The sequence below is a fragment of the Penicillium verhagenii genome (genome assembly GCF_028828195.1).
Source record: "Penicillium verhagenii strain IBT 33310 chromosome Unknown utg000004l_segment0_segment0, whole genome shotgun sequence".
In the NCBI taxonomy this organism is placed as follows: Eukaryota; Fungi; Ascomycota; class Eurotiomycetes; order Eurotiales; family Aspergillaceae; genus Penicillium; species Penicillium verhagenii.
The window spans coordinates 281,357-295,036 of NW_026643168.1; the positions used below are offsets into that span (position 1 = coordinate 281,357).

General features: G+C 47.9%; 5 protein-coding genes across 5 annotated transcripts; 1 reads left to right on the forward strand and 4 right to left on the reverse strand.

The window, feature by feature from the left end:
* Positions 1 to 63: 63 nt before the first annotated feature.
* N7466_003050 (uncharacterized protein) lies at positions 64 to 1,728 on the forward strand (the record flags this gene model as incomplete). Its single annotated transcript, XM_057162447.1, has 1 exon — positions 64 to 1,728. The coding sequence occupies one exon, from the start codon at positions 64 to 66 to the stop codon at positions 1,726 to 1,728; it is 1,665 nt and encodes a 554-aa protein (XP_057023562.1).
* A 2,850-nt stretch (positions 1,729 to 4,578) lies between these two features.
* On the reverse strand, positions 4,579 to 5,243 carry N7466_003051 (uncharacterized protein; the record flags this gene model as incomplete). The annotated part of the gene is made up of 3 exons (XM_057162448.1): positions 4,579 to 4,809; positions 4,885 to 4,965; positions 5,037 to 5,243. The coding sequence occupies 3 exons, from the start codon at positions 5,241 to 5,243 to the stop codon at positions 4,579 to 4,581; spliced, it is 519 nt and encodes a 172-aa protein (XP_057023563.1).
* A 1,044-nt stretch (positions 5,244 to 6,287) lies between these two features.
* On the reverse strand, positions 6,288 to 8,063 carry btgE (putative cell wall glucanase (Scw11); the record flags this gene model as incomplete). The annotated part of the gene is made up of 1 exon (XM_057162449.1): positions 6,288 to 8,063. One exon carries the CDS (start codon positions 8,061 to 8,063, stop codon positions 6,288 to 6,290), a length of 1,776 nt encoding a protein of 591 aa, XP_057023564.1.
* Positions 8,064 to 10,399: 2,336 nt separating this feature from the next.
* Positions 10,400 to 10,714, reverse strand: N7466_003053 (uncharacterized protein; the record flags this gene model as incomplete). Its single annotated transcript, XM_057162450.1, has 2 exons — positions 10,400 to 10,534; positions 10,619 to 10,714. 2 exons carry the CDS (start codon positions 10,712 to 10,714, stop codon positions 10,400 to 10,402), a joined length of 231 nt encoding a protein of 76 aa, XP_057023565.1.
* An 824-nt stretch (positions 10,715 to 11,538) lies between these two features.
* Positions 11,539 to 13,272, reverse strand: coaT (acetyl-CoA hydrolase ACH1; the record flags this gene model as incomplete). Its single annotated transcript, XM_057162451.1, has 3 exons — positions 11,539 to 12,732; positions 12,824 to 13,064; positions 13,130 to 13,272. The coding sequence occupies 3 exons, from the start codon at positions 13,270 to 13,272 to the stop codon at positions 11,539 to 11,541; spliced, it is 1,578 nt and encodes a 525-aa protein (XP_057023566.1).
* Between the last annotated feature and the right edge of the window lie 408 nt (positions 13,273 to 13,680).

Consider the following 13,680-nt stretch of genomic DNA (forward strand, 5'->3'; position numbering starts at 1 on the left):
CGAGTTTCAATCAGAATCCTGAAGCAAGCCGCACAGGAGTTTGGCCCCGATCAACATCAAGTCATGACGGGAGCTTTTCGCAGGCATTTGAACCGATATCATGAAGATGAGTTCTATGATGCATTAATCACAGGCTTCACAAAGAATGAAGTGGACTTCTTTGAGTTACCAAATTGGACTCCGGAAGACTTCAATCAACTCCGTCGGGCCGGCAATGTCTCGCAGCAAGGGATTTATGTCGACGCTCAAGCTGATGGAGAGAACAATTGGCAGGGAGGATACTGCGGCTCCTCCAAGAATATACGGAATCGAGACAAAGCACATAGAAATCTGGCGCGGAAAGAAGACTCCAAAGGGTTTTATTACAAAAACCTCCGCAAGTTTGGAACCACAGGGAATCGACGAATGATCGCCGCATTCTCTCCGGAATTGCCAACCCGCTTCAATTATGTTTTGGAAGGCATTATCAGTGCTTGGTTCGGAATGTTCCAGGAGCCATCATCTGGCGACCAATATCACTCACCATCTGCCATGGAATTGATCAAGAGAATCCGCGCGAGTGTGGATCTTGCTCCTGCACCCAAGTGGGTAGGACTGAACAAAGCATGGCAGTTACTCCAAGGCTCGGTTTTCAACCCTCCTTTTACAGGTGCTGTCCCTTGTTCCATGTGTACAAGATTAGCCGAGCCTGGTGAAAGAATTCGCTGGAAGCTGGAGTGGGGTGAGCAGTTCACAAAGAAGAACTGGTTATGCAGGACTTGCTACAGGCGGGAAAAGCTCAAGTTCGAAAAGAACAATACCAGTCATGAGCCAGTTGTTGAGGCTCCTCCTAATTGTTCTTGCTGCAAAATTTTGATAAATACTGGGAACCACCGATGTCGCTGGAACATAAAATGGGGTGACCAGTTTACCAAAGATGACTGGTTATGCAAGCCTTGCTACAGGCGGGAAAAGCGCAAGTTCGAAAAGAGCAAAACCAGTCCTAAGCCAGTCCAGGATACTTATTGTGTTTTCTGCTCAATTTTGGCGAAGCCTGGGGATCGATGTCGCTGGAAGGCAGAATGGGGCAATAAGTTTACCAAAGATGACTGGTTATGTATCAAATGCTGGCAACGAGAACTCATTAAGTTCAAAAAGAGCAAAACCAGTCATAAGCCAGTCCAGGAAGTCCAGGAAGTCCAGGAAGTCCAGGAAGTCCAGGAAGTCCAGGAAGTCCAGGAAGGCCAGGAAGTCCAGGATACTTATGGTGTATGCTGCAAAAATTTGGCGAAGTCTGGAAACCGAGGTCTCTGGAAGGCCGACTGGGGTGACCAGTTCACAGAGGATGACTGGTTATGCAAAGGTTGCTGGCATCGGGAATGGCGCAAGTTCCAAAAGAACAATACCAGTCATGAGATCCAGGATACTTATTGTGTATGCTGCAAAAATTTGGCGAAGTCTGGGAACCGAGGTCTCTGGAAGGCCGACTGGGGTGACCAGTTCACAGAGGATGACTGGTTATGCAACAAATGCTGGCAAAAGGAAAAGCGCAAGTTCGAAAAGAGCAAAACCAGTCATAATCCAGTCCAGGATATTAATTGTGTTTGCTGCAAAAAACTGATAAATACTGGGAACCACCGAGGTCTCTGGAAGGCAAAGTGGGGCAATCAGTATACAGAGGATGACTGGTTATGCCATAGCTGCTGGCAACGGGAACAGCGCAAGTTCCAAAGGAACAATACCAGCTAGAAGAGAGAAGAGAGTGCTCAGGATTGCGACATACAGAGCCTGTTGGTCATTACGCGAAGGTCATAAGCCGAGGTGGTGGGTGGGAAGACTTTCAGCCACGGTCTGGTTGGAGTTGGTCCAGTGGAGTCCAATACACAGAGCCTGTTGGTCATTGCCGAAGGTTATAGCCGAGGTGGTGGGTGGGAAGGCTTTCAGCCACGGTCTGGTCGGAGTTCAGTCCATCAGGCCCGTTGGTCATTACGCGAAGGTTATAGCCGAGGTGGTAGGTGGGAAGACTTTCAGCCACGGTCTGGTTGGAGTTGGTCCAGTGGAGTCCAATACACAGAGCCTGTTGGTCATTGCGCGAAGGTTATAGCCGAGGTGGTGGGTGGGAAGGCTTTCAGCCACGGTCTGGTCGGAGTTCAGTCCATCAGGCCTGTTGGTCATTGCGCGAAGGTTATAGCTGAGGTGGTGGGTGGGAAGGCTTTTAGCCACAGTCTGGTTGGAATTCAGTCCATCAGGATTACGACACAGAGCATATTAGTGATCGCCTGGAGATTTCAGGCTAGGGGAGAGGGGGGAAAGGGGGGCGGTAGCAGTTAGGAGGGAGGGATTTGAAGGTAACCCTACCGTTTTGATTCGATCTGCTTTTTCTATACTAACTCTTTTTATACAGAAAAGACGGTAGAGACAGGAGTTGGAAATGTGTTAGAGAGATTAGGAGGTGTTGGGGTCGCGGAGAATAAACGATGCTGTGTTCAACTTCAGGTAAATGTGAACGTGTTTGAAAGAACTTGGAATATCCAATATTGACCGTGGAAATTCCAAGAGATCTTTGGCAAGTCATCCAGCCCAGATCAGAGGCCACATCTCCGAATCTCTGTCTGCATATAAGAGACAGCGTCGAGTTGTTCCAATCGTGAACCCTGAGCGACCGGATAGGCCAAAAGAAAGAAAGAAAGAAAAAGAAAAAGAAAAAAGAAAAAAAAAAAAAAAAAAAAAAAAAAAAAAAAAAAAAAAAAAAGAAAAAAAGGAAGGAGAAAGGAGAGGGGAGAGGGGAGAAGGAGATGGAGATGGAGGGAACAGCAATTTCCGAGTGACTTTTCAACACACAGGCCACAAACTGGCAAATGGTCATCGACAAATCCTAGAGCCCGGATCAGAGGCCAAATCTCCAGGTCTCTGTCTACAAATAGCAGACATCATCGTGTTGTTCCAATCGTGAACCCCGAGTGACCGGATAGGCCAAAAGAAAGAAAGAAAGAAAAAGAAAAAAAAAAAAAGAAAAAAAAAGCAAAGAAAGAAAGAAAGATGGAGATGAGAGGCAGGAGGCAGGAGGCAGGAGACAGAGACAGAAGATAGGGAGACAAAAGAGAGACAAAAGGACAACTAGGGAGCAGGGATGACGAGCAGGAAATGCTAGAGATGTGGAAGGATGGGAGTGTTGGAGGGCAGGGGAGAGGGAGAAAAAAAAAGAGAGAGTGAGAAGAACAGCCAGGGAGCAGGGAGGACAGGCAGGAGGTGCTGGAGACGTGGGATGAGTTTTTGTGAGATGTGCAGGACAGAGGCGATATCCTCAACTTCATTGAAGGTCAGCCAGGCTTGGCCGCTTGATATCCACAAAGTGAAGTTGGATTGACTAACATATCACAGGGATTCAGAATCAACCATTGAGGTACTAGAAGCCATTTTCCGAGTCAGGTTCCCCGCCAAAAGCAAAGTTTGCACTCGCTTTGCGACCGAGTTCGTTCTTCGCCGAAGTCCACAGAACGTTCTTTGCCGAAGTCCACAGAATGTTCTTCGCCGAAGTCCACAGAATGTTCTTCGCCGAAGTCCACAGAAGAGAATCAGGGTATTCATTGATCCCGGTATCTCTAGTACAGACAAGCTGGAGCACTCTCTTTGTCGAGCTGTTGATATCAATCCACTGCCTAAGGATTGCAAAGCTGCTAAAAAGGTATGTGCATGCATGGTGCTAAGTAATTTTACTGTCGATTGATCAATTACTTGCTCCTTCAATACACAGGCGAGAAATGGAACCTGGCTAACATGGATGTCTCTAGGTTGTCCAAGGAGTGTATGTCAACATCTTTGATTTGATTGACTGGGCTCGGGAGGGACAGGGCGATAGGCCGGTTCGCCGGTTCAAGAATCTTGGGGAGCTGATTGCCTATTCTAGGCGTACGGATAAGATCTATCCCAATCCCAGAAAAGAAGAGAGAAGGGGGCAGCAGAAGCTCCGGGACTTTAAATCTGAGCATTTTTCCTCTAGCAGGGACTTCCCCACGCTGATCGACTAGGCCTCTCCAATGCCAGTTAAGCCACCTCCGACTTCAGCGATGATGTGCTGAAAGTCGAGATTTCAGGTCCGGATCAGGCCCCAGAAGAAGTCAGACCGGATACAACTCAAACCAGTTCCACTTCAGAATATATATTCAGGCGGGCAGTTTCCTCTAGCAGGGATCTTCCCACGCTGATCGACCTCGCGAAGGAAGATATAGGCCTCTCTGATGCCAGTTCAGCTACCACCGACTTGAGTGATGATGTGCTGAAAGTCGAGATTTCAGGTCCGGATTAGGCCCCAGAAGAAGTCAGACCGGATACCACTTGACCCAGTTCCACTTCGGAATAAACTATCAGGGTGGTAAAAACTCTTCTACCTCAAACAAAGATTCGCTACAACGGCAGCATCGCTCATGCCTCCTTCGAACGAAGAAACACTGCTGTTTAAACAGTCTTAGTTCGGTTTGAGGGGAAGTGCACACGATCCTTCAGCTCGGTAGTACTCGTGGAATCAGCAGAGAAAGCCCAAGGGAGTGGACTGGAACTCATGCTCACTAGTTGTGGGATGCATATACAAGAAATCAAGAGTCAGCTGAGTAGATATGGGGTGGGGGCGGGGGCGGCAGCTGCGGCAGGAGCGGCAAGGGCAAGGGCAAGGGCGGCAGCAGCTCGGGCTTCACAGGCAGAAATACCACCACGAGAACCACAGGGACCGGAGGGGAAAGGAGGCAGCGCAGGTTGTCCTCCATGGGGGGGGACCGCCACGGCTACGACCACGGCCACGACCAGGCAAACCACGTACCCCCCCCGCGCTATTGGCTGCGGGAGGCTTGCTATAAGATATTAGCCTTTCATATTCATCGAAATAGGGATAAAGGAATTAGTAGATCTTACCATGTTTGTGTGAAGTACAATACTTAAAGTATTGTATAGGTTGCCTAACAAAGAGTAGCCAGCACCAGGGTATATAGGGCACTAAGAGAGAATTGTTAGTATTTTCATCTGATTTTCATCTGATTTCATCAAATTTCATCAATTCTACTTACTTCAGCGAAGTTGGGAGTGCGAGACATCTTGACTGATGGGTAGCTTCCCTTGTGGAACACGAGATACTCTGATGCGGATTCCCATCCGTAGATTTGGGGTTGGGGTTGCATTTTTCGTACGTTCAAGCATATCGATTGTGTTTCGGGGGTGGGAACCGCTGAGATGACGTTGGCGAGAAGGCCGAAGACAAAGAGGGAGAGTTGCATGATGTGTGGATTTGTTCTGTTCGGGGTGGTTCTAGGTGAGGGTATTAGTATAGCTCTATCGATATCGGTGCCCAGTTGTAATTGTAGGGGTTTATCAAAAGGGAGGTGGCGAGTGAAATAGGATACTAGTAGAGCAAGGGATAGGCGGGTTTGATATTTCGGATTGTGTTTGTTGAGCGAATCAAGATTTATCACGCGCACATGAAAGGCACAAGTTAATATGAACTTACCTTGGAAAAATTGGTTGATTCGAGTTGCGCAGATTAAAGAATGCAGGGACTACGAAGTCTTAGTATATGATCGCATTCTTCTACGGAGGCCGATAACCGCCACTCTACTGCCATAACCCAATTTCAATTTCTAACTTCACCGCCCTGTTTCCCGCCTGTCTTGTATTTATCATTTATAGGAATATCTTAAGGGATTTGATCTAAATACAGGTCACTTTTAGGATAGACTTGGGAATAGATTTGAGAATGGATTGATTATAGAGTTTAAGGATTTAATTTATAATGGAGTTCAAATACAAATATGAATTTGGAATTACTGGTAATTTACTTTCTGCCGGTCGGAAAGTTGAGATTGAGTTATGGCACAGGGGTGGCCTCTATCGGCCGCCGCACCTGGTTCTTGTAGCCAGTGGCTCTAAAAAAAACAGGACCTCACTACAATTCTAAAATAAATCCAACTGAAGGAATCAAAATAATACAATTACGATAGACAGTTCGTAAAGGCATGGAATAAATGACATATACACAACGCAAAAAAGCATCGAAGATGAAAGCAAAAGAGATCAAGGTGGATCGACCAGGGTCAGTAGTAGAGGACATCGAATAAAAAAAGAATTCTACCACGAAACACGTCCAGGATAATAGACACAAATAGAAGTAGAAGAAAAGAAAAAGATCAAATCAGATTTTGCCATATGCAGAATCTAACAGAATCAAGAATGTAAAAAAGGATAAACCTCTCCTGTACAAAACGTTTTGACATCACGGATGATGAACCGTCCGAAAAAAAGGTCTCAGGCATCACGATCAGAGATTATTCGAAGACACTAGCGCAACCCCAGTGATTCTCCACATCAAATTCACCAGGCGCCTTCCAGGCGTCGTCAGCGTAAGAGAAGAAGATGGACTTGGAGCCAATGGCGCTGGCAATTCCCTTGACGGCAGTCTCCTGCTCAGAGACACCGGGAACGGCGGCACCGTTGGCGTCACCAGCGTTGGGCCAGCCAGTCTCGAGGTTGACAACATCCTTACCACAGATGCCCTCAAGGATCTTGTACTCGCTCAGAGCGAAAGCACCGGCCTGGGCGGCAGTGGTCTGGGCGTTGAAGAAGGGGTGGATGTTGGCACCGACAATGTCAACGGGGGAGCAGAGGGTGGAAGAACCATACTCTTGCCAGATGTCAATGGGTTCGGTGGTGGTGACCTGGCCAGTGTAACCGGCAGACTCGAAGCTAGACTTGGAGGAAGTAATGAAGCTGGCAAGCTGAGCGGCAGTGACGTATCCATCGGAGACAGCCTCGTTACCAACAACAATCAACTCAACCATGCTCCACTGAGCCCACTTGGCAATGGCCTCAACCTGCTCCTGGGCACCGGAGGTACCAGTGCTTTCAATGTAGACACCGAGGATGAGGTTCATGCCGAACTCCTTGGCGGCGTTACCGATGAACTCAAGACCGCTGCAGTCAGTAGAGTAGATACGGATGAGATCAAAGCCCTTCTCGGAGATGACCTTGACGTTCTTGGTGACCTCCTCCTGGGTCATGCAGTCACCGCTGTCGGTGTAAGGAGAGAAAGTCATACCGTACTTGCCGGCACCGGTGAGAGTAGAGGTGCTGCTGGCAGTGGCGGCGGCGGTAGTGCTAGAGGTGGCAGCGGCAGCGACGGTGGTGGTAGCGGCGACAGCGGGGGCAGCAGTGGTGGTGGGGACGGCGGCGGCGGTAGCAGAAGCAAGGCCAGTGCTAGTAGCGAAGGGGCAGTAGTAGGTGGTATCGGTCTCAGTGACAGTGATGGTGGTCTCGGGCTGAGTGTAGGTACCGGGGGTGATGGTAGAGGCAGTGGGGTAGACAACGGTGGTGTCGGTGGGAACCACGGTGGTGGTACCGGGGACAACGGTGTAGGTACCAGCAACGGGGCAAGTGTAGGTGGTGTACTCAATGACGCTGGTCACGGTGGTACCGGTGGTCTTGACAGTGGCGTAGGGGCAAGTCACGGTGGTGCCAGTGGAGACAACAGTGGTGACAGCTCCAACGGTGTTGGTACCGCTGGTAAGGGCGGTAGTGGTAGCACCACAGACAGTGGTAGTGTCGGTGACAACAATGGTGGTGGCGGGGATGGTGTAAGTACCAGTGGAGGAGTAGCTGGTGACACCATTGGTGGGCAAGCTCACGTAGACGGTGGAAGTGGCCGGGGTAGGAGTGGCGGAGGTAGTCGGGGCCACAGAGGTGGTAGGAGCCACGGAAGTAGTAGCAGCCACGGAGGGAGTCACGGTCACGGTGCTGGTGAGGGTGCTGGTGGAGTGAATAGTGCTGGTGAGAGTGCTGGTGGATTCCTCAATGGTGGAGGAAGAAGTCTGGGGAATGGGCACCAAGGTGGGCGAGCCGTAGTAAGTGATGACCTTGGTCACGCAGCCACAAGTCTCCTCGGCGGGGTTCAGGGGAGCAACGGTCGAGGCCGAGGGGGAAGCGGAGGCAGGGCCAGGAACGGCGACAGCACGCTTCTGGTGGAGAGCGTCATGACGACGGTGGAGGTTACCGTCAGCCAGGGCAGAGCCCACGATGGCAGCGGCGGCGAAAATAGAGCTCTTCATTTTTTACTGAAAAGAAAAAATGAACGGAGTCTGGCGTGCCAAAGAATGAATGCCCGCTGAACGAGTGAAGCGGTGGTCAGTGATTGATCAAGGAACGTGGAGAGGAAGGAGAAAAAGAGTGGGAAGGCAAGGCCTTTTCTTTTGTTCGGGCTTGTGTGGATGTTAGGGGGGGGGCGAGAGAATAGGGGTTCGTTGGTACGGGGGGTATAGTAAAGTGGGGGATTCAGGCACACTTTGCTGGTGATTGGCCAGGATTTCCACATGAACCCGCAGGGGAAATCAGTTTACAACTTACGGAGTAATGATTGATTTTAAATATTACAGTAGGTATTGTCTCATCTATTTTTTTATTTTTCAATAATACATATTCAGAGCACAAGCCGTTGTCTACAAATAGCTGGAGTTTCTTTCCAATTTTTTTTATGTCTCACTTTGGGGGCCGAGCTTCGATGTCTTAGCGTTTTCCTTATGCCCCGCAGTAAGGGGTCGTAGGGGACCCTGTTTGAGAGCTATTTATTCATGGAGAGATGTGATTCCGAGTAAAGATCTGTAGTCTCATGGAAAAGAAGACTCCCAATTGTTCACAAAGTAGCTCCCATCCATGGATTCCCTCACAAGTTTACAATTGAAAACCGACTGATTAAAAACAGGAAATTCTCTGGGGCCATAATGCATTTTTTCGATCTAATCTTAATCTGGTCAAGTGAAATCAGAGTGGAGTTTCTTATATTGGACCCTGAGCTCTGATTGGCTGATTCCCACTATCTCATTTCCCGCCCTGTCGATCTGCTCGTATTTGGGTTCTCGTATTCCTTGGTACGCTGTACCATGTACCGAGTCTTGTTTTTGTTTACTCCATGCGAAATAATGCAAACAGGAGTCCATGACTCTTGATATACTCCAGACTCCATACTCCAGGAATCAACGCCCAACTGGATCTTTATTTTATCCTTTCAAAGATGCTCCCCAAAGATGCTCCCTCGTACTCGGCATAGATTAGATTTTCGCTTAAAATGGGGGTCCTCTTTCCCTTTCCGCGAACTTCCTAGCTCCATTTCGGCTCCAACTGGATTCTTCTCCATGAACTCGTCAGCTCTTGTGATTGCCGATCATCCGAGGTGCACACAAGCCTGATATTCCAAAATCTCATCCCTCTTTACGGAGAAATCTACACTGGTTACTCTGGTCAGCGTACGCAATGCACGGTCCCGTATCGATGATCATGGCGGGAAGACATGTTGATCCCAATGCTTCGCAAAGGTCTAGATTATAGGTTGTAGTACAACTTATTTAAACAGGGAGAGATTCGGATTAGAATTCAAATTTCCACCCAAAAGTCTGTCTCCTCTCTGCCATCGGCAAATTCGAATCCGGAGGCTGCAAGATTTCGTTATTTTTTCGGGAGGAATCTTTTTCCCTTTTTCAAATGTTCCCCATAATTGTCTCTTCGACTATGGAGTAGGTAGCCGTATATGAGGTAAATTATTTAAACCTTGAAATGAAATTAAATACCAACGAACATTGAAAAAAAAAAAAACACCAATCTCCCGATCGGTGTGTATTTAATTCTCGTTTCTCCACGCTTCGGTCTAGAGTCTCGACCGCTACATCTCCATCGGGCACGCTATACAACGCCAAGCAGTATAGTCGATCTGGGCAACCGGCTGTCGTACGCACAAAATAATGGAGTCGGGCTTTACTAGTCTGGAGGCTTGGCAAGACCCTGTTCTGAGGTTATTCAGGAGATTGCCAAGCTTGGTTTAGTCCAGGGGCTGATAGGTTCAGGGGGGGATTTGGATCTTTCAAATGTTTTGTTTTCTAATTTCATGTGCCGTGAAGCCCTTGCTCAACATGTGGGGAAGATGGACGCGCTTGTCTCGGTGGCATTTCCTTTGTCAGTGTAGGCAGATCCATGTCTTGGCTATTCTAAGATTGCAAAATTAGAATTCTTCTCAAATTTCCCATTCTCAAACCCGCCAAGATGGGAATCTCCTTGGTATTCGTTTTCTACGGGGGCTGAGTTCCATCGATGCTGACTAACATTGAATCGGGTTTACCCGAGGTTATTCTGGATTTGAGGCCTCGAATCTCAGGCTTTCAATTATTGGTTAATCAATAATATGTACTAGAAAACATTGCAATAAATACACTCGTCAAATCAATCATGCACAGCCCTGGTCTACATGTATTGGAATCAATCAGTTGGCGCATGATATGATCCACCAAGAAACCTGTAGTCACATGTGCAAGTCAGCCAAGTCCACTTGTAACCCAAATATATGTATATAAATGCCCCTCCAACATTTGAACGAACACCAAACGAGAACTTGGGAATCTCACCGGCTTAAGAATGATCCAAAGAATCCAGTTTGTTGTGAATTCCCAGACTTTCGTGCAGCCCACCCACTGTCGACATTATATTGCTTAACGTCTTGCAAGCCAGCGAAGAGGCCGCGTCCAGCAGTAGAATGCTATACGGAGAAAGAATTCACGTTAGTCTCATCCAAAACATGCCGTTTGCCAAGACAAAAGAAACACGGCAGTTTAGAACCTACACGATGTTCCTGCTTATTGCGAACCCAGTAATCCGCTCCAAAATCGTTCTGTAAGCGAGCGTGCTCGGAGTCGGTTTTTTGAGGTGAATTGGCCATTCTGTTATTGACCAGAATACCCGGAGTTGAGTTATCAAAGTAGAGTAGAGAGTATTTGGATAGAGTAGAGTAGTGGACTCAGATAGTAGAGAGGAGATGATGTCTGGTAAACAAGAAGTATTACTCGAGGCATCACCAACCACATTATATACCTCCTCCAGCACTCTGGCACCATCATAGTAGCAACTTGTGCATAAGTCCGAAAGAGCCGCACCATCATCAATGGCCTGACACAACGGCCGAACCCGAACCAAAAATTCCAACCCAGTACCAAACTACACAGTTCAACCAGAGCCGTATCAACTGGTCCCTGCAACCACTCACAACTCAGCGATTTGAATTCTCCCGCATGGTTAAAATATCAACCCATTGCACGCGACTATGTGGTGTGATGTGGCGGAAGGAACCGTTCGGAAGCGAAATTCCCGCGATTGGGCTGATACATGATGCGCTTTTTTATCTTTGGTTGGTCAAGTGATTTCGGGTTTGTCAAATGGAATCGTTGGAATAATATGGGATGGTGTTTTGTGGCTGAAGGATTTTTCGTGGCCTGGTGGGCGTTTTGTGTGGCATGATCGGTACTTTCAATAGCTGGGCACAATTTGAACGTCAAGCATTATCCGCGTAAGAAACAACAGTCAAATCAATTAACACCAGTTGACTTCAATATTGATTAACACAATATTTATTGCACAAGCTTGAGTATATTGAATAAAGATTTTTTCAAGTCAAATAATATTTATATTGATATGGTTCAAAACAAAACGCTAATAGGTAAAATTCAAACCCGTCCTAGTCCCAAGCCCAGGTGCCTCGAGAAAAATCTACTCCCAAGAGTCAATCTTCATAGTACCGTTCTCCTGGAGGTTCTGATGCATCTTAAAGGCCTTGAAAAGCATGTGCGGCTCATGACCCATACCCTTGCGCAAGCACTCAAACTCCGCCCGATCCAGATAATCAGTAAGGATGGGGTAGTAATCCGGGTGCGAGCACTTCTTAATAATAACACGAGCACGCTCACGCGGCGAAAGACCACGGACATCAGCAAGACCCTGCTCCGTGACAATGACATCAAGATCATGCTCAGTCTGATCGATATGTGTGGCGAATGGCACGATACAGCTCACACCGGTCGGATCAGTCTTGCTGGGCCGGGTAGACGGGGTATGCATAATGGAGTACTTGGAATTACGCAAGAAATCAGCCGAACCACCGAGTCCGTTCAGCATGCGCGAGCCCATGACACAGGTGGAGTTTGCGTGGGCGTAGATGTCCACTTCGACGGGGGTGTTCATGCCGATACAGCCCAGTCGACGAATGATTTCGGGATTGTTGGAGACTTGCTGCGAGCGGAGGAGGAGCTTGCCAGCGTAGCGATCCCAGTTATCATAGAAACGCTTGAATCCGTCAGGTGAGAAACGGATGGAAGTAGCAGTGGCAAAGTCGAGGTTACCGCTGTCGAAGAGGTCAAGGAAGGAATCTTGCAGGACTTCTGTCCAAACTTTGAGGTTCTTAAAGTCTGCGCCACCCTTTGACAAACCACCAACTACCGCATTGGCAATGTTTCCAATGCCTGATTGAATTGGAAGAAGATTGGGAGGCAAGCGGCCTTTGGAAACTTCATACTTCAAAAACTCAATGAGGTTGGTTGCGATCGCCTGAGAATCCGCATCTTCGGGGGCATTCGGCTGAGTTTGATCAGGATAGTTACTTTCCACAACCGCAACGACCTTCTCAGGGTCAATGGGGATGAATGGAGTTCCAATGCGGTCCTCGGGGGCCATGATCAGATATGGCTTACGGCCAGGAGGCAGATCAGATCCGACGATATCATGCAAACCCTCGAATGAAGGCATGGCGGTGTTAACCTCGATGATGACTTTATCAGCCATCTGAATCAACTCAGGCGAAGCACCAACAGAGGCACCAGGAATAATACCACCACATTCTGTGATGGCTGAGGCTTCAATGACTGCTACATCGATTGAGTTTCTCGGTCTATCTTTTGTATAGAAGCCCTAAAAGAAATTATTAGTAATCGGGAAGCTTATCTCATCCGCGGCGGGATCTCCCTATCCGCGGGATTCGGGAAATCCAAAACAAACGTACATATACCAAGTCACTCGGAAAGCTGGATAAGTGCTTGTCAAAGAATTGGATCTCGCCAGCATTGATACGCTTAGCAATCGGCTTGCCAACTTGATGAGGAGCTCGCCTTGAAACCATATTCAATTCTGCCCAACGATTCTCTGTCTCTGCTCCAGAGGATGCTCCAACAAATAGGCTGTACTTCGTTTGGCCTTGGAGCTTATTCTTCTCGACGTGATCGGCAAGTGCAGTGGGGACCATCCTGTCTTTGGTTAGAGTCAATTCAATCAATTTGGTTGGCTGCATAACTAGTAGTATAGTACGTACTTGGGATACCCAACACCTGTAAAGCCCGACCATCCGATATACGATTCATTGGGGAAGTGATGGATCAAGTCCTCTGCCTTAGCAAGCTTCTTCAGGTAGGACGGCCGCCGAATACGGCTCTTCAAAAGTGCTGAAGCTGACATTATGACGATTGTCAATTGGGAGAGGAGAGTAGCACAACTTTGGAGAAAAGATGGAGGGAGAAAAAAGAAGGAGAAAAGAATGGAAACGAAAAAGGGATCTTAGGACTATTTGAATCCCCACCTGTACGCGGGCAAATGGTTGGAACCAGCGGAGACAAAAGGTCTAGAGTACGTAGGAAGTATATTCACCCGGGATGGATGCTCTCCCCCATATTTCCACCTGGGCATCCCCCGCAGTGCATTGTGGATATCAGCACATTTACCGTAGGATCTAATGAAGGCAAAGCTCCTAGAAAGCTCTACGTTAATTCTATCTGCATGTAGAATCCAATCAAATGCCTCTTTTCCATCTTGATCTTTTCACTTTTTCTCTTCGAAATTCCCCGAATCCGGCTAGAGTCAGTCAGA